The 21,482-nt window shown below is 38.2% G+C and overlaps 1 protein-coding gene across 1 annotated transcript; it reads left to right on the top strand.

Moving 5' to 3' along the window:
- The first annotated feature begins 15,386 nt into the window (after nt 1–15,386).
- On the top strand, nt 15,387–20,770 carry LOC116889900 (olfactory receptor 6C74-like). The gene is made up of 2 exons (XM_032890723.1): nt 15,387–16,301; nt 20,750–20,770. Exons 1-2 carry the CDS (start codon nt 15,387–15,389, stop codon nt 20,768–20,770), a joined length of 936 nt encoding a protein of 311 aa, XP_032746614.1.
- The last annotated feature ends 712 nt before the right edge of the window (nt 20,771–21,482 follow it).

Consider the following 21,482-nt stretch of genomic DNA (forward strand, 5'->3'; position numbering starts at 1 on the left):
CATAAGTGAAGAAAACAAACTACATAATATGGTTTAAACTCAGGCGCAATCAGAGGGGAGTGCAGTGTCTGTGTTCATATCAGCACCTTGATAAAAACATTCATTACGGAGAGTCAGGGCCAATATGTCTGTGCCTCAATCTCTGACTCTTTATGGTATTTGAGCATGTGTGTTTCAGATAAATATTTATATCTTTTAGATTTTTTTTAACATACTTATTTTGACTTCTAAAAGATAGAACCAATATTTTAGGTTTTAAAATTGTTTTCTCCTAGATATATTTAATATATTTTTGAAAATTTTTCCATTAAAATATTGATATTTTTAATCACCTTTAAATTTTAGTTCAAAGAAATTAAGATGATTAAGACTTTTTAGTGTATTAATAATTTAGAACTCAATCCTTTTTCCATTTTAAATTAACCTGATACACATAATCTTTAAAAGTTCAATCATAGATTTGACTTCAATGAATATCGACACAAAAATACTCAATAAAATTCTAGCAAACCGAATCCAAGAGCACATCAAAACAATCATCCAGCATGATCAAGTAGACTTCATCCCAGGCATGCAGGGATGGTTAAATATGCGGAAAACCATTAACATAATCGATTATATAAACAAACTGAAAGAATAAAACCAAATGATCATTTCATTAGATGCTGAGAAAGCATTTGACAAAATTCAACACCCTTTCATAATAAAAGTCCAGGAAAAAATAGGAATTCAAGGCCCATACCTAAACATAGTAAAAGCCATATACAGCAAACCAGTAGCTAACATTAAACTAAATGGAGAGAAACTTGAAGCAATCCCACTAAAATCAGGGACTAGACAAGGCTGCCCACTCTTTCCCTACTTATTCAATATAGTTCTTGAAGTTCTAGCCAGAGCAATCAGACAACAAAAGGAGATGAAGGGGATACAGATTGGAAAAGAAGAAGTCAAAACATCACTATTTGCAGATAATATGATAGTATATTTAAGCGATCTGAAGAGTTCCATCAGAGAACTACTAAACCTGATAAACACCTTCAGCAAAGTGGCTGGGTATAAAATTAACTCAAAAAAGTCAGTAGCCTTCCTCTACACAAAAGAGACACAAGCCGAGAAAGAAATTGGGGAAACGACACCCTTCATAATAGTCCCAAAATATATAAAATACCTCGGTGTGACTTTAACCAAGCAAGTAGAAGATCTGTATGATAAGAACTTCAAGACTCTGAAGAATGAAATTGAAGAAGACCTCAGAAGATGGAAAGATCTCATATGCTCATGGATGGGCAGGATTAACATAGTAAAAATGGCCAATTTACCAAAAGCGATCTACAGATTCAATGCAATCCCCATAAAAAGAACAATCCAATTCTTCAAAGAGTTAGACAGAACAATTTGCAAATTCATCTGGAATAACAAAAAACCCACGATAGCTAAAACTATCCTGAACAATATAAGGAATTCCAGGGGACTCACTATCCCTGAACTCAAGCAGTATTACAGAGCAATAGTGATAAAAAACTGCATGGTATTGGTACAGAGATAGACAGATAGACCAGGGGAATAGAATTGAAGACCCAGAAATGAATGCACACACCTATGGTCACTTGATTTTTGATAAAGGAGCCAAAACCATCCAATGGAAAAAAGATAGCATTTTCAGCAATTGGTGCTGGTTCAACTGGAGGTCAACATGTAGAAGAATGCAGATCAATCCATGCTTATCACCCTGTACAAAGCTTAAGGCCAAGTGGATCAAGGACCTCCACATCAAACCAGATACACTCAAACTAAGAGAAGAAAAAGTGGGGAAGCATCTCAAACACATCGGCACTGGAGAAAATTTCCTGAACTAAACACCAATGGCTTATGATCTAAGATCAAGAATCGAGAAATGGGATCTCATAAAACTGCAAAGCTTCTATAAGGCAAAGGACACTGTTCTTAGGACAAAACGACAACCAACAGGTTGGGATAAGATCTTTACCTACAACAGATAGAGGGCTTATATCCAAAATATACAAAGAACTCAAGAAGTTAGACCACAGGGAGACAAATAACCCTATTAAAAATGGGGTTCAGAGCTAAACAAAGAATTCACAACTGAGGAATGCCGAATGGCTGAGAAACACCTAAAGAAATGTTCAACATCTTTAGTCATAAGGGAAATGCAAATCAAAACAACCCTGAGATTTCACCTCACACCAGTGAGAATGGCTAAGATCAAGAACTCAGGGGGCAGCAAATGCTGCTGAGGATGTGGAGAAAGAGGAACACTCCTCCATTGTTGGGGAGATTGCAGACAGGTACAACCATTCTGGAAATCAGTCTGGAGGTTCCTCAGAAAATTGGACATTGAACTTTCTGAGGACCCAGTTATACCTCTCTTGGACATATACCCATAAGATGCCCCAACATATATCAAAGGCATGTGCTCCACTATGTTTATAGCAGCCTTATTTATAATAGCCAGAAGCTCTGTGTGAGCGGCGCCACATTGGTCAATCTGTGTCTGTCTCTGTTTTGGTTCCGCCATGTGTGTATATGTGTGTGTCTTAGTACCGGTCAGTGTTAAGAGGGTGGATGTGTATTCCTGCCCTGTGCTAAGAGGGTGGACGTGTATTCCTGCCCTGTGCTAGGAGAGTGGATGTGTATCCCCACTCAGTGCAGCTGCCTTTGTGGTCCATGAGGATCCTCTGGCCGCAAAAGGGGGGACGCCCCGGTCCCGCAAGCTGCGACCCTGGAAGACGTTTCACGGGCAGAGAACAGTTGGGAGAGCCCGACTGTGGGCAGTCAGGAGGACCTGACTGTGGTTTTCTGGAACAAAGGAGACAGAGTGCTTCTTTTATCTAAGAGGGAGTGGACGAGGAATCCCAATCCGTCAGAGGTCGAGTTCGGCTGCCTATTTAAGTATAGGCTCAGACAAGTGTGCTTGGACATGTTAGTGTCTGTTGTCTGTATTCTGTTTCTGTGTTTGTTATCCCAGAAGCAGCTAAGATTAAGCTGCAGTTTGGGCAAGGTACTGAAGATACCAGACATCTGTGGAAATTGGTTGTAACATGCTTTGTCTTGGTCTTATTTGTCTGGTTTGTTTTCTGTGGTATTGTCGAGGTTTTTTTTTGGTTTTTTTTTTTTTTTTTTTTGGCTTTTGTTTCGTTTTTGGACTTTGGACAGAAGATTGTGTTTGAAATCATGGACTGACAACTGTGTTTAAAATCTTGGACTGAAGACTGTGTTTGAAATCATGAAACTGTTTGCTTTGTTCATCAAAGAGTTTTACTTGGTCCTCTTGGTGCTTAAGTTAAAAGTTGAAAATAATTTGCTTGAGAGAAATTGTTTTCTGCCAGGAGTTTTATCTTTCTCTCTTGAGCCTCCTACCCAAGGAGAGATGCCCCAGGTTGGGGGGCAGAGAGGCCCCTAAAATAGTTTCAAAAAGAATCTACAACAAACTGTGAAAAACTTTGTTTTTCCAGTCAAAATTTAGAATTCAGGCTTTGGCTGTGGCCAAAGTCAGGATTAATGTTTTCTTTTCCATGGGCCTTTAGCCCAGTGAGACAGCTTGGTAAAGGACTACTACTGCAGTCCTGGTATTCAGAGACACAGAGAGCGCTATAGTTTTATTAAAGGTTGGTACAATAGTATTAACAATCTCTTTATTAGATGTAAGAGACAGGAAGCCCCAGGTGAACTGGTTATAATTCTTTTATCAGCTGCTTAGTATCTAGCACCCAGGTTCTAACCATCTCTCCATCCTTTTGTTATTAGTTGTTACTAGAAGCCTAGTGTCATTTGGAGGCTGGTTCTCTTGAGAGGCAAAGCCACGAAGCTGACACTGAAGAGAGGTACTCCTTAAGGGAAAATCTAAGTCCAGAGAGACAGCTTGTAACAGATAGGCTGCCCCTCTGCTCGCATTTCTGTTTCATAGACAAAGCTTGTGCTTATTTTGCTTATTTGTCCAAAAAAGGCCTCCTGGTTTAGCTGTGTGACTAAATGCTATTTGTCTTCTTCAGTGGACCTCTATTCTCTAGATTCCCTTCTTGTTTTCTCACCATCCCACTTGAGATGCTTGTTAGTAACTGTTACAGGTCTTCTTTACCACTGAGGAAAGACAGAATCCTACTAGAGGCCAGAAATAATGTTCCAGATATGGATGGAAGGCCCTCACTCCTGACTGTTGACTTCAATACCCCTGAAGGTAGGGAGTGCTCCGGGTCTGCCTCCAGGCTCCAAGGGTTGGTCTCCGAGGGGCTGGAAAATGCTCCACCAATCTGACTAAGATAAGGAAAGGATATAAAGAGAAAGTTACAGAAATTTAAAGGGTTAAGCTAAGTTGCTGAGAGTTAGTATAAGTTACAGAGAAAATAAGGTTGAAAAAAAAAGAGGTAAAAAGAGCAGGAAGCTAGGGAAGAAGAGACAAAAAGAAGAGGAAGTTAGAGAGCTAAAGAGAGATAAAAGACAAGAGAGGAACATATACTGGCCACAGTAGTTAGGGAACCACGAAGACAGTACCTGTCAACAGAAGAAAATTCCTGGCTAAAGATTGGTGTGCCTAATGCAAAGAAAAAGGACACTGGGACAGGGACTGCCCCAGAAAGAACAAGAGGGACCACTGGAGAGCCTCTCGGTCCTAGAGTGCTGGCTATGCTCAGAGATAGAAGGGAAGCCCACCAAGTTGTTTTGTGGATACAGGGACCCAACACTCTGTGCTCCTATGCCCCAGTGGGCCAGTATCCAAAGACCTTGAGTACAGGGGACTACTGATAACAAACAATACTTATGGACTACTTGAAGAACAGTGGACCTTGGCTTGGGCCGGGTAACCCACTAGTTCATGGTCATCCCTGACTGCCCCATCCCTTGCTCATGAGAAATTTGCTCTCCAAAATGGCTTGTGTGGGCTGAATTGGCTGGGTGAGGTCATGTGTATGCATATCTGCAGACTGTGTATGTGGAGCTTAAGACCTGTCTCAGTGCACCAGTACCTGATGCTGGGAGATGTGTGGCTTAATGCTGTTCTGCCTGGAACACACCATTCCTGCCAGCTGGGCACTAACAATTATCACCCAATCAAGGACTTAAACTGTGACAGAGTGGCTGATGTTTTGCCTTTGAATCGAACGTCCCAAAAGATGGGACCACTGGTCAGCTGCCATGGAATAGATTCTCCACTGGTTGGGGGCAATCTGGTCACCTTGCTGCCCAATCCTGACCTGGAGCCACCGCAACATGAGTGTCAAGCACTGACAGAAGCCCATGGGTGGAGGAAAGACCTCTGCGACTGCCTGATTGACCCCTGCTGAAAGCTGAGGCTACCTTGTCTACAGATGGGAACAGTTCTCTTCATGAAGGTCAGAGATAAGTGGGTGCTGCCGTGGTGGACAACACAAATGTCATCTGGAATGGCTGAACCCCAACCCCCCAGCACATCAGCGCTGCAGATGCCTTTACCATCTCTTGGATGCCCTGGTGAAGCCAACAACTGTGAGTACCATTCATTGCTCAGGATATCAGAAGGAAGAGATTCGGTGGCATGGGGCAGTAACAAAGCAGATAAAGTGGCTCGGGAAATGGCTATGCAGGAGCCTATCCTGGTTACAGGCCTGCAGGAGACAGCCGCTGGGAACTGGGATTGGACTAAGGGATGGCCTCACTTAGAATGTACAACAGAAGAAAAGGCCCAAATTGCTTAAAAGAAAAAAAGACAATGGCACACTTGAGGGAAAACTATTCCTCAGAGAACAAACAAAAGACTCACTTTGCTAAATACAAAAATAGACTCATTTAGGAGATAGGAAGTTTGTCCAAATATTTAAGGTGTATGTAATAGACTTTAAGATTTTAGCCAGAGTGACAGTAAAAAATATAAGGTATGTCAATAAGTGAATGCTTAATAAACAAACAGGACAAAGAGACCTAGAGAGTTTAGTGAAAAGTCGAAGTGAACTTCACTGAAATAAAACCAGAAAAATATGATCACAAGTATCTCCTAGTGCTTAGAGATACCTTTCCAGGAATAGATAGAAGCTTTCCTCACCAAGCAAGAGACGGCCTCCATAGTCATCAAGAAGATACTAGAAGAAATCTTCCCCAGGTCTGGAGTGCCCAAGGTAATCTGGTCAGACAATGGCCCTACTTTCGTTGCCAAGGTAAGCCAGGGTGTGGCCAAGTATTTAGAGGTCGATTGGAAATTACATTATATTTACAGACCTCAAAGTTCAGGACAGGTAGAGTAAATAAATAAAACTCTAAAAGAGACCCTGATCAAATTGACCATGGAGACTGGCGCAGACTGGGTGGCACTCCTTCCCTCTTGCTCTCTTCAGAGCAAGAAATACCCCTTCGAGATTCAGCCTTACCCCTTTTGAGATCTTATGTGGGGTCTCAGCTCCTCTGACTGTATTAGATGATGTTACTGAACCAATATGTCATAGTAATAATGATTTGTATGCCAGGCTAAAAGACCTACAGGTGATATGGAAAGAAATCTGGTCACAGCTGACAACAGCCTATGCCCCAGGGACCCTCGAGACATCTCATCAGTTTCAGGTCGGAGACTACTGCTACATACAATGACACTGAGCCCAGACACTCGAGCCTCACTGGAAAGGATCATACCTAGTGCTGCTGACCACCCTGACAGCCGTCAATTCTCAGCCCTCACCAGCCGTGTACTAGCTGTTGGGGCTGAGAGCTGGGACCTAGAGGGAAACTCAGATCTTCAAAGAGCTCCCTAGACTTACACATCAGATAAGTGGATACATCAGAGACTGACTGGGAGGTTTCTATAATGCTCATTTGAAGAGTGTGCTTTAGAAACAAGAATTTCCTGTTTGCCCTGGTTCCATTGAGATAGGTGTGGGGATAGCCTTGATTTCTATTACAAATGATATAACATTACATAATGTTAATACTCCTAACACTTCTTGGGACTGTGCCTAACCTATATAAGTTTAGAAGTTCTAAAAGACAGTCATGACCTTTATATATAGGTTCAGATAGTGTCTAGATTAAAATCCTGATGCTAAAGACTTAATAAGATACAAAAAGATAGAGACACTCAACAAGGTTGGTTTGAGTCTTGGTTCACTCGGTCTCCCTAGATGACTGCCCTACTCTCTGCTATAGCTGGGCCATTACCAATAATTTTCTTGGTTTTAGTTTTTGGCCCCTGCGTGACAAACGGGTTAGTTGCTTTTGTTAAAAATCGAGTGGGTGCTATGCGGTTGATGGTCTGAGACAACAGTACCAGTCAGTTAGGACAACTGGTGAGACCAAATACGAGATTTGATATCAAAATTCTAAGATTAGAATTGCTTAGTAGAAGAAGAGGGGAATGAAAGGAAAATTATACAGATTTAAGGTTTAAAAATATAAAATTAAAAGAATAAGTTTCAAAATCCACAGACTCAGGGCTAAACACTGTCCAGGCAGGATGGGGCCCGCCCTGCAGCCAGGACTGACAGGCCATAAAGATAAAGAAAAGGAATGCAGGAACCAGTCCAAGCTATCAAGACTGACTCATAAACCAATTGGCAGGAGGGCACCTCCCCCAGCTTACTCAGAGTCACACTTTAACCAGATGTCCTTCAAACCCTAATAAGCCCCTGGCTTCTAAAATCCTGTATGCTCTAGTCAGCATGTACTCTTCTGCTGTGCTGTAATCTCACGGTCATGTTTGAATGAGCCAATCACTTATAGCCGCGCCAGAAATTAGCCAATTTCTGTAACCGCGCCAAACCCCCTAGCTTTCCCTATATAAACCCCTGACTTTTGAGTTTCGGGGTCGACACCTCTGTCTCCTGCGCGAGATACGTGTCAGCCCGGAGATCTCCGTAATATGTCTCCGTAATAAACCTCGCCTTTGCTTGTTACAAAAATAATAATAATAATAATAATAATAATAATAATAATAATAATAATAATAATAATAGCCAGAAGCTGGAAAGAACCCAGATGCCCTTCAACAGAGGAATGGATACAGAAAATGTGGTACATCTACACAATGGAATATTACTCAGCTATCAAAAACAATGACTATGAAATTCATAGGCAAATGAATGGAACTGGAAAATATCATCCTGAGTGAGTTAACCCAATCACAGAAAAAAACACATGGTATGCACTCATTGATACATGGCTATTAGCCCAAATGATTCAATTACCCTAGATGCACAGAACACATGAAACTCAAGAAGGATGAACAAAATGTGAATGCTTCACTCCTTCTTTAAAAGGGGAACAAGAGGGGGTGGGGATGTAGCTCAGAGGTAGAGCGCTTGCCTAGGAAGCGCAAGGCCCTGGGTTCGGTCCCCAGGTCCGGAAAAAAAAAAATACATAAAATATTCAATTAAAAAAAAAAAAAGGGGAACAAGAATACCCTTGGGAGGGCATAGGGAGGCAAAGTTTAGAACAGAGGCAGAAGGAACACCCATGCAGAGCCTGTCCCACATGTGGCCCGTACATATATGGCCACCAAACTAGATAAGATGGATGAAGCAAAGAAGTGCAGGATGTAGATCTCTCCTGAGAGACACACCCAGAATACAGCAAATACATAGGTGAATGCCAACAGCAATCCACTGAACTGAGAATGGGACCCCCATTGAAGGAATCAGAGAAAGGACTGGAAGAGCTTGAAGGGGCTTGAGATCCCATATGAACAACAATGCCAAGCAACCAGAGCTTCCAGGGACTAAGCCACTACCCAAAGATTATACATGGACTGACTCTGGGCTCCAACCTCATAGGTAGCAATGAATAGCCTAGTAAGAGCAGCAGAGGAAGGGGAAGCCCTTGGTCCTGCCAAGACTGAACCCCCAGTGAACATGATTGTTGTGGGGAGGTTGGTAATAGGGGGAGAATATGGAGGGGAAGCCCATATAGAAGGGGAGGGGGAGGAGTTAGGGGGATGTTGGCCCGGAAACTGGGAAGGGGAATGACAATCAAAATGTAAATAAGAAATAGTCAAGTTAATAAAGATAAATAACTTAAATAAATAAAGTCATCAATTATTTAAAAAAGTGCTAATACTTAAATTTCATATTATTGTTGCATTATCTAAAAACTATATTGCTTTGTTTTCTAGAGGAACTATGTAATCTACAGGAATTCAAAGGTACCTTGCACAAATTTAATAAACTGAAAACATCATTAGGGAGAATTGCATGAACATGCTGCCACAGAAATACTCTATTTTTAAATGAAAGTCTTTAAAATGAGTACACCTTTTATAGCCCCAAATCCTGCCATGAGCACAACCTGGCCAATTCCTAAAACACCCTAACAGCATATACCCATTTCCCAAACACAAAGTACTTGGGTTATTTTTAATACCATCAGACGCTCTGGTTCACAACATGCAACTCATTCATTTTCTTGTAAGAACACTTGTTTTTGCAATCACTTTACTCTTGACTGTCACTTCAAATATGTCTAAAGGCTACCTATAGCATGCCACATTCTGACTAATAAGCTTTCTTAAACTTCCTCTACTAAGTGAATTACTTAGTAATTTTTAATTTTGTCCTCATATAAAAGTCTTCGTACATACATAAAATGTAGGCACATTATTTATAAGAAGATATCAATGTAACACATACAGTCTTTACAACGAATTTCAATATAGTACTGATTTTCTACCTTAAAACCCTTGAGTAGTCTTTAGTATTTTAAGCATCTGAACATTACTATACCTTGAGATCCCACCAGAATCATTCAGTAAATTATGCTCATCGAATTTTAGACTTTACTTTATATCTCCTCTCTAAATTCTGCCAAATTCTACCCATAAACAAGAACTGTCATGACTTTAGAGACAAAGAAACACAGTTCTATATAGCCATCTGCTTTAGCCTAAGAAATTTTTTTAGATGTTTAGGGACCTTTCAGTTGAAAATCATATTTGTCACATCAATGCTGAAAAAAAAATTTCAGAACCTGTTAGTATCATAAAGTAAAGTTGGAAATGTTATTAAAGGTATTTAAACATAGGCATATTCAAGATTGGCAAAAGGACAAACCCTCCAGAAGAAAGTAAAAAAAATTCATACTGTGAAATATGCACTCTCAATGGAAAAGTAGGGGGAAAGTAATAGATACTCAAGGTGGGTATAGCATTCTATAAGACAGTAAGTAAATCTTACCATTAGCCACATAATTGATTGATGATATTCAAATTTCATCTCAAAAGACTTCTAAGAAATACCCAAGAGCTCTTGAAAATAATGTGTGAAAAAAATCAGGAGATGCCTTGGATACTTCCTATAAAGTAAAACAAGAAGACACTTAGGTTGCGAAAGGTATTCATCACATTTCTTTTCCTTATAATTAATGAAATTCCCAGCAATTGCAAGTTCATGACTAGGAAGGGACAAATGCTTAAACACCACTTACTAACTGTGCTGGAATTCTCGGACTTATGCTTCACTAAGTTTCCAGAATAAGAGGCTTCTTAATCTCTTATGGCCTTGAGATTGTTCTTACTGTTCTATCCCACCTCAGTTCCAAAATTCTAAGCATCAAACAGGGAGCTACACTCACAACAACAACTCCAAATCTCTGATGACAGTTTTCAACTTTACTTTGGTTTTGTGAATAAATATAAAACATAAATTACTTAAAGTAATCATCATTTAGTTTAGTTCATGGTCAGCTCTTTCATGTACTTAGTCAAAATGTCATAGTTGCATGACCATAGGGAAGAGAAATTTTTTCAATTCATGATGGACATGAAGTTGAGAAATATAGAGATGTATGAGACATAAATACCCTCAAGGAACCTGCCCTAAGTGATTGGGGGGTCTTATCTCATTAGTTTCCCAAATGACTTCCCAAAATAGCACCAAAAATTGGATACCAAGGCTTGAACACATGGGTATATAGAAGACATTTCAAATGATAACATCAATGTAATGAAAATGGAATAGATACTTACGCTGACAACTTGCTATCTTTTACTGATGCAAATGGAGTCTTTCTGTAAAAACAAAAAAAAAAAACCATATCCTCATTGCTTAACAATATTTTAAGAATGGATTCTCATCCCTATGCTAATGATGAGAAGCTTTATTCACAATGGACAAAATTACTAAATACGATCTTTAAGTGGTAAAGAGCAAAGTATAGATGGCATATCCATATAGTGGGACCATTAGATAAGTGTTAGCAGTATAAGGCATCGATTTTTAAATACATATTGAATGAATAAAAGGAAGAAGGATTAAGCTGATGTATACTACTTGGAATTGATTCCATTTTAATAAAATTTTAGGACCAATTTTACACAAAGGGAACTTATACATCAGTCATCATCATAATTTTGATAGAGAATTTTAACAATTATGAATTACTCTGAGTCATGCATTTATTCTCTAGAATATCTCCAATATGACAATTTTTAACACACAACCTGTTCTGCAAAAAAAGTAGTAACGTCTATCTTGCTCATTTCTTTCTGATTCATGTACCTTGGTTCTGACTAATGGGAACAATTTCTGCAGAAAGGTATTCCTCAATTCATCTTTCTGGAAAGTGGTCAAGAGTATAGTAGTAAATGACTATGAGAAGAGGTTTTTAAATTTAAGTTTGCATCATAATCCTTTAGCGGTAATTCCTCTTAACTGCAAACTCGGCATTCTGTTGGCATAGTCTGCAGACTGGAAATAAGAGATCTTCTACTTGGTCTTGTTCCTATTAGTTACCCAGAGGACACTGCTGGGAAATGAGGTCTAGAGAGGGATATTTGATCACCTGGATGGAGTCTCAGGAGTGAATCAATACCTATCTCACGGGAATGGGTTAGTAACCATGAAAGTTTTCTCCCACATAAACTTGCCTATCCTTCTGAATTTTTTCATGATTTAAAAGGTAAAACTTCCTTATCTTTGACCTTTCAGACTTGAGAAAGTTTAACCAAAATAAAACTATTTTCTTCAGATACACTCTGCTTTTGGAATTTATCACATATATCTTTTATCATATGATATGTTGTTGATATTTCCACTAAAAGAAAAATAAAATCATGTGTATTGAGGTAGAGAAGCCAAAAAAGACAAAACAGATGATGAAAGGAAATTAATTGATTTCAAGTTAAATAAAATGCTATAAAAGTAAATTTGTTCCTCATTTACATTGCATATAAGAGTCCTGTGTGATGATAATGTATGGGAGAGACCATATCCAGAGGTTAGGCATGGCCCCCAAATGAAGGATCGGGCCATGACCCTTCTCAAAATTTTAACCCAAAATTTCTCCCATCTAAAGGAAATACAGGGACAAAGAGTGCATCAGAGATGAAAGGAAAGACCATCCAGAGACAGCCCACCTGGGGATCAGTCCCATTCATATACAGCCACCAAACCTAGACACCATTGCTGATGCCATGAAGTGCTTCCTGACAGGAGCCTAATTGCTTTCTTAAATGTTATAGCAGACACAGCTTTGAGTAATCTCTATTCAAGTCTCTGGAGATAGTTTAGTTTCTTAAAGTATATTTTGTTTCTTTTTAAATACACGTTATCTGGAGACTACATTTGGAAAACATGAAAAGTATTGCTTCTTTGGGAAATGCTGTTATGAAGATCAATTCCCCTGAGAATTTGCATCATCTCTATAGGTTTTGACTTAGGAAATGAGAGCATAAAAAGTAACTAAGATTAGGGTTAATTCATTTTTGTTTGAATGGCAGTGATTATAGTATAGAAAATGATTCAATGCATGGACCTCCTTACTGCAGTAAAGAGAGGACTTAAACACAGAATGCTACCTGAAACACATTTCTAATATAATCATCAAGATTCTCTTAATAGGTGAGGAAAACAAACCACATAATGTGGTCCAAATTCAGGCACATTCAGAGTAGAGAGCAGTGTCTGGGTTCATATCACAAACTTGGTGAAAACATTCCGTATGGAGAGTCAAGGCCAAATATGTCTGTGCTGTCTGCATCTCTGCCTCATTATGGTATTTGAGCATGTGTGTTACAGATAAATATATATATCTTTTAGATTTTTTAACATATTTATTTGTAATTCTAAAAGACAAAATCAACATTTTATATTTTAAAATTATTTTTGCTAGGCATATTTAATATGTTTTTGAAAATTTTTCCATTAAAATATTGATACTTTTAATCACCTTTAAATTTCAGTTCAAAGAAATTAAGATGATTAAGGCTTTTCAGTGTATAGATAATCTAGAACTAAATTCTTTTTCATTTTAAATTAACCTGATACTCATAATGGGTGACACAATTCTTTAAAAGTTGAGTCACAAATTTGACTTCAATATAAATACTTTTATCAGAGATTTTTATGGAATTGTTGGTATGTCTGATTGAAGTTGGATAAATTAATGATCTTAAGTAATAATTTCTGTGGTTTAGAAATATAAATTCCTACACTTTTGGACATTGTGGTAATCTGTGTAGACAAGGTAAATTTATAAGAGATGCATTCATGACTTTGAATATGAGGGAATGTCCAATAGAAGTGATAAACTTCTTTACCAATGTTTTTTGACTGTGTTGGAAAGCACCATTCTAGCAGAAATCTCCTGATTGCTTCTAAGAAGATTATGGGTTTAGCCTGCACTTTGCTTCAGTTCTATGCTATTTTGTCCCTTTTTGGTTTCCTATCTTAATACCTATCATAGAACACAAATGTTTCCTATAAATAATTCTTGATATTATCTCAAATTTACTTTGTATTTGGATACCTTATGTTAGTTATTTGGGACCTCTCAGTAATAATATATACATAAGAGGTTGTTTCTAGTTATTATAATATCCTTAAGGCAAATACAATTGTCATAAAATGCCATGCCCTTAATGAAAATGTAAGCATCTATATGTCTGATGATGAATATCCGAGGTATGAAGTTTTTCAAGAGATATCATTATTTTTCCTACTAGATACTCAGTTTATACCATGCCTAAATTTAAGAAATTTTGCTTATTAATGTTGCCATTTTGATATATAAAGAACTATATGCCTACTTGTTAATATCATTACTCATGGTTCCAGATCGCTCTTTTTCCCTTTCCTTTTCTTTCCTTTCCATTCCGTTCCTGTCTTCTGTTCTCTTCAACACCCTATGTCTCTGGTCAAACCCAGGAGCTCTTTACTAATCAAGAACTTCGGCAAATTTTCGTTAACTGAATGTTAGTTTGAGATGTAAATATTTTTGTGGATTTCTTGTATTTGATAATAAACTTTGATTATTAATTTATCAAATAATCTTCTTTCATAGGTCGTACATTTATGTTGCCAATCTCTTCCTTAGATGACTCATAAAAATGTAAGTATTGGAATTACATTAGGAAATTTTTTAATTTAAAAATGCACAATTGCTTAAATTACTAATTTATATTTATTTAACCTTGAAAAGTGTTTTCAACTCATTTTCCCATCCCTAAAACTCCTATACCTCAGTCTTCTAAGCAGCTTCAGTACTGCTACCTCACACAAATCTATGAAGATATATTTACAAACGTCTCCTTTCTCTTATAGCTTGTATCTCCAGATTCATTTTTTTCTTGGTACTTGAAGCATAACAAAATGGAAACCAGAAGTGGTGTAATAAATGTTTAATCCCTGCACCAAAATGCAGAGGCAGACAAATTCTTGTGCATTTGAGGCCAGCCTTGTCCACATAGTGAGTTTGAGGATACACACAGCTACATAGTGGGACTTTTACTCCAACATACATACATATATACATACATACATACAATGTCTTACTTCACACCTTGATAATGTAAAACTCTTCCTGCTGAATTGCTTTGAAAGACAAGGTCAACATTACACAAGGTAACAAGAGAAGTCAAAGCAATAGACAAAGTAGTAGAAAGTGTAAAAAAAAAATTACTCCAATGATTCATTTTCAGTTTTGAAATAGGACACTGTTGCGAAAGTAGTAAGATGTATATCATACATATCAGTTAGATGAACTGAATAAATTAGGATGCTCTCTCTCTCTCTCTCTCTCTCTCTCTCTCTCTCTGTGTGTGTGTGTGTGTGTGTGTGTGTGTGTGTGTGTGTGTGTGTTTTTATCTCTCTCTCAACAAAACACCCTTTTTTGTCTCCATGTTTTCAATTTTCTAATAATTTGGTCACCTAAAAGAGATGAACAGATAACTGTATAATATAGATTGTTCTAGAGAAAAATTAAAATTAATATTCTTATTCCTGTTTGTTATAACCTCTAAGTAATAAACTATGATTTTCTTGGTATAGCCCTTTTTAGAAATGTGGCTTTGTCTGAAAACTGGCTTTTGCAATGTTTTTGGTATTTCAACATGATCTATCATTAGTACAGTTCTGGAGGGATACCTGTTCCCCCACCTCCTTTCTCTTCCATTTAAATCTGTTAACATTCAGAGGATCACAATGAAGAACCACACAAGAGTGACAATTTTCATCATAGCAGGTTTGACTGATGATCCACATTGGAAAGTTGTGTTATTCATCTTCCTGCTTCTTACCTATCTGCTCAGCATCACTGGCAATCTGACCATCATCACACTCACCCTGGTGGATACTCACCTGAAGACACCCATGTATTTTTTCCTTCGGAATTTTTCCTTGTTAGAAATTTCCTACACTACTACATGCATACCCAAATTGCTTGTTACTATGGCAACTGGAGACAAAACCATTTCTTATAACAGTTGCGCCACTCAGGTGTTTTTTGCTTTTTTTCTTGGAGCATCGGAATTTTACCTGCTTGCAGCTATGTCCTATGACAGGTATGTAGCCATCTGCAAGCCCCTGCACTACATGACCATCATGAACAATAAGGTCTGTGTGCAGCTGCTCCTAAGTTGTTGGCTTGCTGGATTTTTAATCATCTTTCCACCATTGGTGTTAGGCTTGAATCTTGACTTCTGTGATTCCAACATTGTTGATCATTTCTACTGTGACACCACTCCACTCATCCAGCTTTCCTGCACAGACACCCAGTTCCTGGAGACAATGGGATTTGTCTCAGCTTTGGTGACACTCTTACTCACATTGGTAATGGTGATTATATCCTACACCTACATTGCTATGACAATTCTAAAAATTCCTTCAACTGCCCAAAGGAAAAAGGCTTTCTCTACATGCTCTTCTCACATGATTGTGATAACCCTCTCATATGGCAGCTGCATCTTCATGTACCTTAAACCATCAGTCAAGCAAAGAGTATCTATTTCCAAGGGAATTTCTATCCTCAATACCTCAGTGGCTCCACTGCTGAATCCTTTTATCTATACCTTGAGGAATCAGCAAGTGAAAAAGGCATTCATTAATACAGTGCACAGGATCACATCTTTCTCAAAGAAATGACTATGGCATACTACTCAGCTATCAAAAACAATGACTTCATGAAAGTCATAGGCAAATGGATGGAACTAGAAAATATTATGCTGTGAGATAATACAATCACAAAAAAGCACACATGGTATGCACTCACTGGTAAATGGATATTAGCCCAAAAGCTCAAATTACCCAAGATACAATCCACAGACCACATGAAGCTCAAAAGGAAGGACAACTAAATTGTGAATGCTTCAGTCCTTAAAAGGGAACACAAAAATATTCATGGTGGTATATGGAGATAAAGTTTGGAGCGGAGACTGAAGGAATGGCCATTCAGAGTCTGCCCAACCTGGGGATCCAGCCCCATATAGCCACCAAACCCAAACAATGCCAAGTAGTGCATACTGACAGGAACCTGATATAGCGGTCTCCTGAGAGGCTCTGTCAGACCATGACAAATACAGAGGTGAATGCTAGCAGTCAACCACTGTACTGAGAATTTGATCCCTACTAGAGGAGTTAGAGAAAAGACTGAAGGAGCTGAAGGGACTTAGAACTTCATAAGAATAACGATGCCAACCAACAAGAGCTCCCAGGAACTAAACCAGTACCCAAAGAGTACCCATGGCTCCAGCTGCATATGAAGCAGAGGATGTCCTTGTTCGGCACCAATGAGAAGAGAAGCCCTTGGTCCTGCCAAGACTGGACACCCATTATAGGAGAATGTTAGGGCAGGAAGGCAGAAAGGGGTGAGTGGTTGGGGGTTCACCCTCATTGAAAAGGGGGTTGGGGGATAGGTTAGGGGGTTATAGATGGGAAACCAGGAACTGGGATAACTTTTGAAATGTAATTAAAAACATATCCCCTAAAAAAAGGAAAAGAATGCTCTTCATGGGGGTCCCCTAACAATTGGACTGAAGGCTGTTCCTGACTCTGATGCCTTCAGTGGAAGAGAATATGCTTAGGCATACTGCAACTGGATTTCATAGAGAAGGGTAAAACCCAATTGGTGGTTCCCCTTTTTTGAGGAGAAAGAGAGGGTAAGTGGGTGGAGGAGGGACTTGATAAAGTAGGACTGGTGGGAGAGGAAAGCCTGAGACAAGCAGCACAATCAGATGGTAAAGTAAACAAATAAATTTTAATTTAAAAAAAGGGAAAAAAAGCACACGGTGATAAACAGCAGCATGTCCTTTATCTATAAATTGTTAGTATTTGACACATGAACATTTTCTATTATAGACATATATAGGTAATATAATTGTTAATATTTGATGTTTAAAATAAGTTTTTTGTTATAGACATATATAGGTAATATACACACATATGTATTTAGCTCTCGAAATTGACTAATGAGTCACACAATTTGATAATGGGCAAAGATACACAGAAGACCCTACCCAAATGGACAAATAGTAGCGAGGTAAGAGAATCAGAGTAACACCCTGTATAATTATTTCTACCCATTATGATTTTTTTCAAGTCAATGGCATGAATAGAAAAAATAAAGAATGCATCAGGAATATTACATGTGAGAAAAAGAGAGTCTGGGAGAACACTTGCCTGACACACACATGTGTGGAAAACTGCATAATGCTGCCTAGAGATAGTTTGAGATTTCTGATGGCTTCCTAAAATGTGTGTATGCTCCCCATAACCTTTCTTTTCCTGTGGTATTCTAACAACACCTCTGTTAACTATGATGAAAGTATTAAATTGATTCACTATCAATTAAAAAAGTGACTATACTATCACTTTATGAAGGAAATGAAGAATGGAGATTTAAATAATACCAATTATTCTTGTCTGGTTCAATTTTCTCCTTTAGATTTTTTTCCACATCTCCAAGAAAGATTCTTTTATGTGTTCAAGGAACAGGGAATTAATCAAAACATAATTTCACACTTGCTAGACCAGGATACTAATAATGAATTATGATTCCAGTTAATACAAGCTAATATTTTTAAATCCAATATTTTACATATTTATATATTTGTATATTTATAAATTTTCTTTTTTGTTGGATATTTTATTTATTTGCATTCCAAATGTTATCCCCTTTCCCATTTTCCTCTCTGCAAACCACCTATCCCATCTCCCCTCCCTGTGCTTCTATAAAGGTGCTCCCCACCCACCTAACCACTCCTACCTCACTGCCTTGGCATTCCCCTAAACTTGGGCATTGAGCCTTCAGGACCAAGGGTCTATACTCCCACTGATGCTAGATAAAACCATTCTTTGCTACATATGCTGCTGGAGCTGTGAGTACTTCCATGTCTACTCTTTGGTTGGTGGTTTAGTCCCTGGGAACTCTGGGAAGGACTGGTTGGTTGATATTTTTGTTCTTCCTCTAGAGTTGCAAACACCTTCATCTCCTTTAGTCCTTTACCTGACTCCTCCATTGGGGTCCCTGTGCTCAATCTAAACCTATATAACATTGAACATTTACAGAACCTATCCACTTTACTTTCAGAGCTATTCCTTTGTTGGTACTCTAAACTTTTCAACTACTTTAGTAAGATAACCCCTAGTCTTCCATAAAGATATACATTACAAAAACCTTTGCATTTTGGAAGAAAATGCTTGTCCGGTTTAAGGAACTAGATTTATTTCCTAATGGTAAAAATAAACTGTCATCTCAAAGAAATGAATAAGATAGAATTAACCCTGGAGATAGTTGAAATTAAAAGTATTTTTAAAAATAAAAACTTATTAATAGAATGATGCTTGGTAAGGTCAGGAAAATACTTTGTACTCTGACATTCTATTGTGTGTACATATGTGCATGTGTATTCACATTCATGTAGAAGGCAGAGATATACATTGTCCTCTCAATTTGCTTTCTTCCTTATTATTATTATAAATTTCTTTAGTATGTGGGTGTGTGTATGAGAATGTACCTGTTCCATACAAACGTGGAGGCCAACTCTTGCTTCTCTTATTATAAATGTTACAAAGACAAAATATATCTGTTTAATTTTCATTTCCATGTCATAAACACTAGCATTGCACTGTACCAGTTTGAAGTAGGAAATCCAAGTTTTATTTTATGCCTCATTTGAAAGTTTAAGGAATTTCAAGCTATATGTGTTCAAATTAAATGTGTAATGAATTTTGGCTGAAAACAACAACAAAATTTTTTCTTCTGTATGTTAGCATTAATTTCTACAACATGCATTCTGTCGCGGATGAAAAAAATCTTAGGCTTCCTTGTCTAACATGTCTATTGCTTTATCTTTCATAAAATGGTAGGTTTAATAATTGAAAATGATAGTAAGATTATCTATTCTTATTAATATCTATTCCTATGACAAAATCCAACCATTATGGTTAACCATCTATTCATCACTCCCATGTACATTTAAATATACTTGCTCTTTTCCAGTATTCAATCCTAGTCAAAATTGCAAATTTCATTGTATCACCAAGTGATGGCCCTTATTTCTCTCTGAAAAAATAATCAAATGATTTTTCTACTTGTATGATCTGACACCTATTGTATTTATCAAACCTATATATGCTCATTTTATGCAATTTTGATGACTTTCAGTGAATTTTCAGCTCTGAAAATAACTGATTAAGAAGACTAAATGTTATTAATCATGAAATCAATCATGAAATCAAACTGTCGGGGCCTCTTTAGCTTCAGAGACTCCATCTTGTATATAGTCTCCATTTTGTATTAGACTAAATTCTAAGAGATAGCTGAATTCATAACAGTGGCTTCTGATACCAAGTTCCCCATATGAACCTAGATCACAATATTCCACCCTAGGTTTTATTGGTTAGCACCCAGATACACAGCAATTGCAATTGCCATCTGTTATCAAGAAAGTCATTTGAGGTACTTGACAGTAGTAGTAACCCACTTAAGATGCCAGGCATAGAAACCAGTGAAAAATCCCCTGGATATCGGGCCCCCACCCACTCAGAGTAGAAGAGGAGGGACATAGGGGAAGGAATGTAGGAGAGGTTGACTAAGAAGGGGGTGGTGAGTGGATGTAAAGTGAAAAATGAATAAATGAATGAATGAATGAATGATAGTGGGAAACATGCAACATGCATGTACCCAATTGGTTGCCTCTTCTCTTGCCCCTGACCCACTTAATTTGTAACTTTTTGCTTTAAAAAGGTTACTCTGTCTTGCCCCTATCCCCCCACAATTTGGATCCTGAACCCAGCTATCTCCCTGATATTCCAGTTTCTGAATAAAGGTATTTTTCTGGCTTGAACTTGGTTCTCATTGTGTATTAGTTCCCAAATTCTTGGATCCTAGCAAAAATATAGAGTGTGAAGTAACAGCATAGACATAAACTATGAACTCAGTAACATGGTGGTATCGTTGTTACTAACTCACTCTCACCTATAATCAAATAAGTTGGTTTGTGTTTTAGGCCCAAGATTTTTGTGAAAATTAGAAACATAAAGAATACTCAGTATGTATGCGGCTTAACAGATTATCTTCCAGGTGTTAGAGAAAAAAGATCTGTTCCTGCAATCCTATATTACTCCGTGTGTGTGTGTGTGTGTGTGTGTGTGTGTGTGTGTGTGTGTGTGTGTGTGTGTGTGTGTGTGTGTGTGGTGTGTGTGTTCTAAGAAGATTCTTTGCTTTGCTTCTTACTGGAGAAACACACCTCCCCAGCCCCAAATGCAAGTTAGCACCATGAAAGGCAGACAGGCATGAGAACATAACCTTGAAGAGAGAGGCTGAAATGTTGACACTGAGAGTTTTACTTAAAATTCTGGAGTGTTGCCCTTCCTATTCTGATGAGAAGGTGCCCTGGGACTCAGGAGCCCAGAAATCATACAGCTATGAGAAGAAAAAGTATCCCAATGGATGGGCATCCTGAAACACGGTGGCCCATGAGCCACAGCTCTGAGGTGGGACAGTGTCCTAATAAAAGCACATCCTGAGATGGGGGGATGTCCTCAGCTAAACTCAGGAGCCCAGGAACCTCAGCCCTGCTCTTTCTCTTTGCTTTCTCCTTTCTTCTCATCACTGATTCTTGGCCTCTCTGTGTGAGAGTCATACCAGGCAGCAAATATTCTAAAAACAATGTATTGTAAGTGCCCAGAGTGTAGAGAGATGACTGCAGGGGTGGTTGCGTCTGCTCTCAGGAGTGGACCCCAGGAAACTGAACAAACATAGCCTGTAAATAGTGTTTTGCTTGATTGGAGTTGGTGGAG

The sequence above is a fragment of the Rattus rattus genome, chromosome 1 (genome assembly GCF_011064425.1).
Source record: "Rattus rattus isolate New Zealand chromosome 1, Rrattus_CSIRO_v1, whole genome shotgun sequence".
NCBI lineage: Eukaryota > Metazoa > Chordata > Mammalia > Rodentia > Muridae > Rattus > Rattus rattus.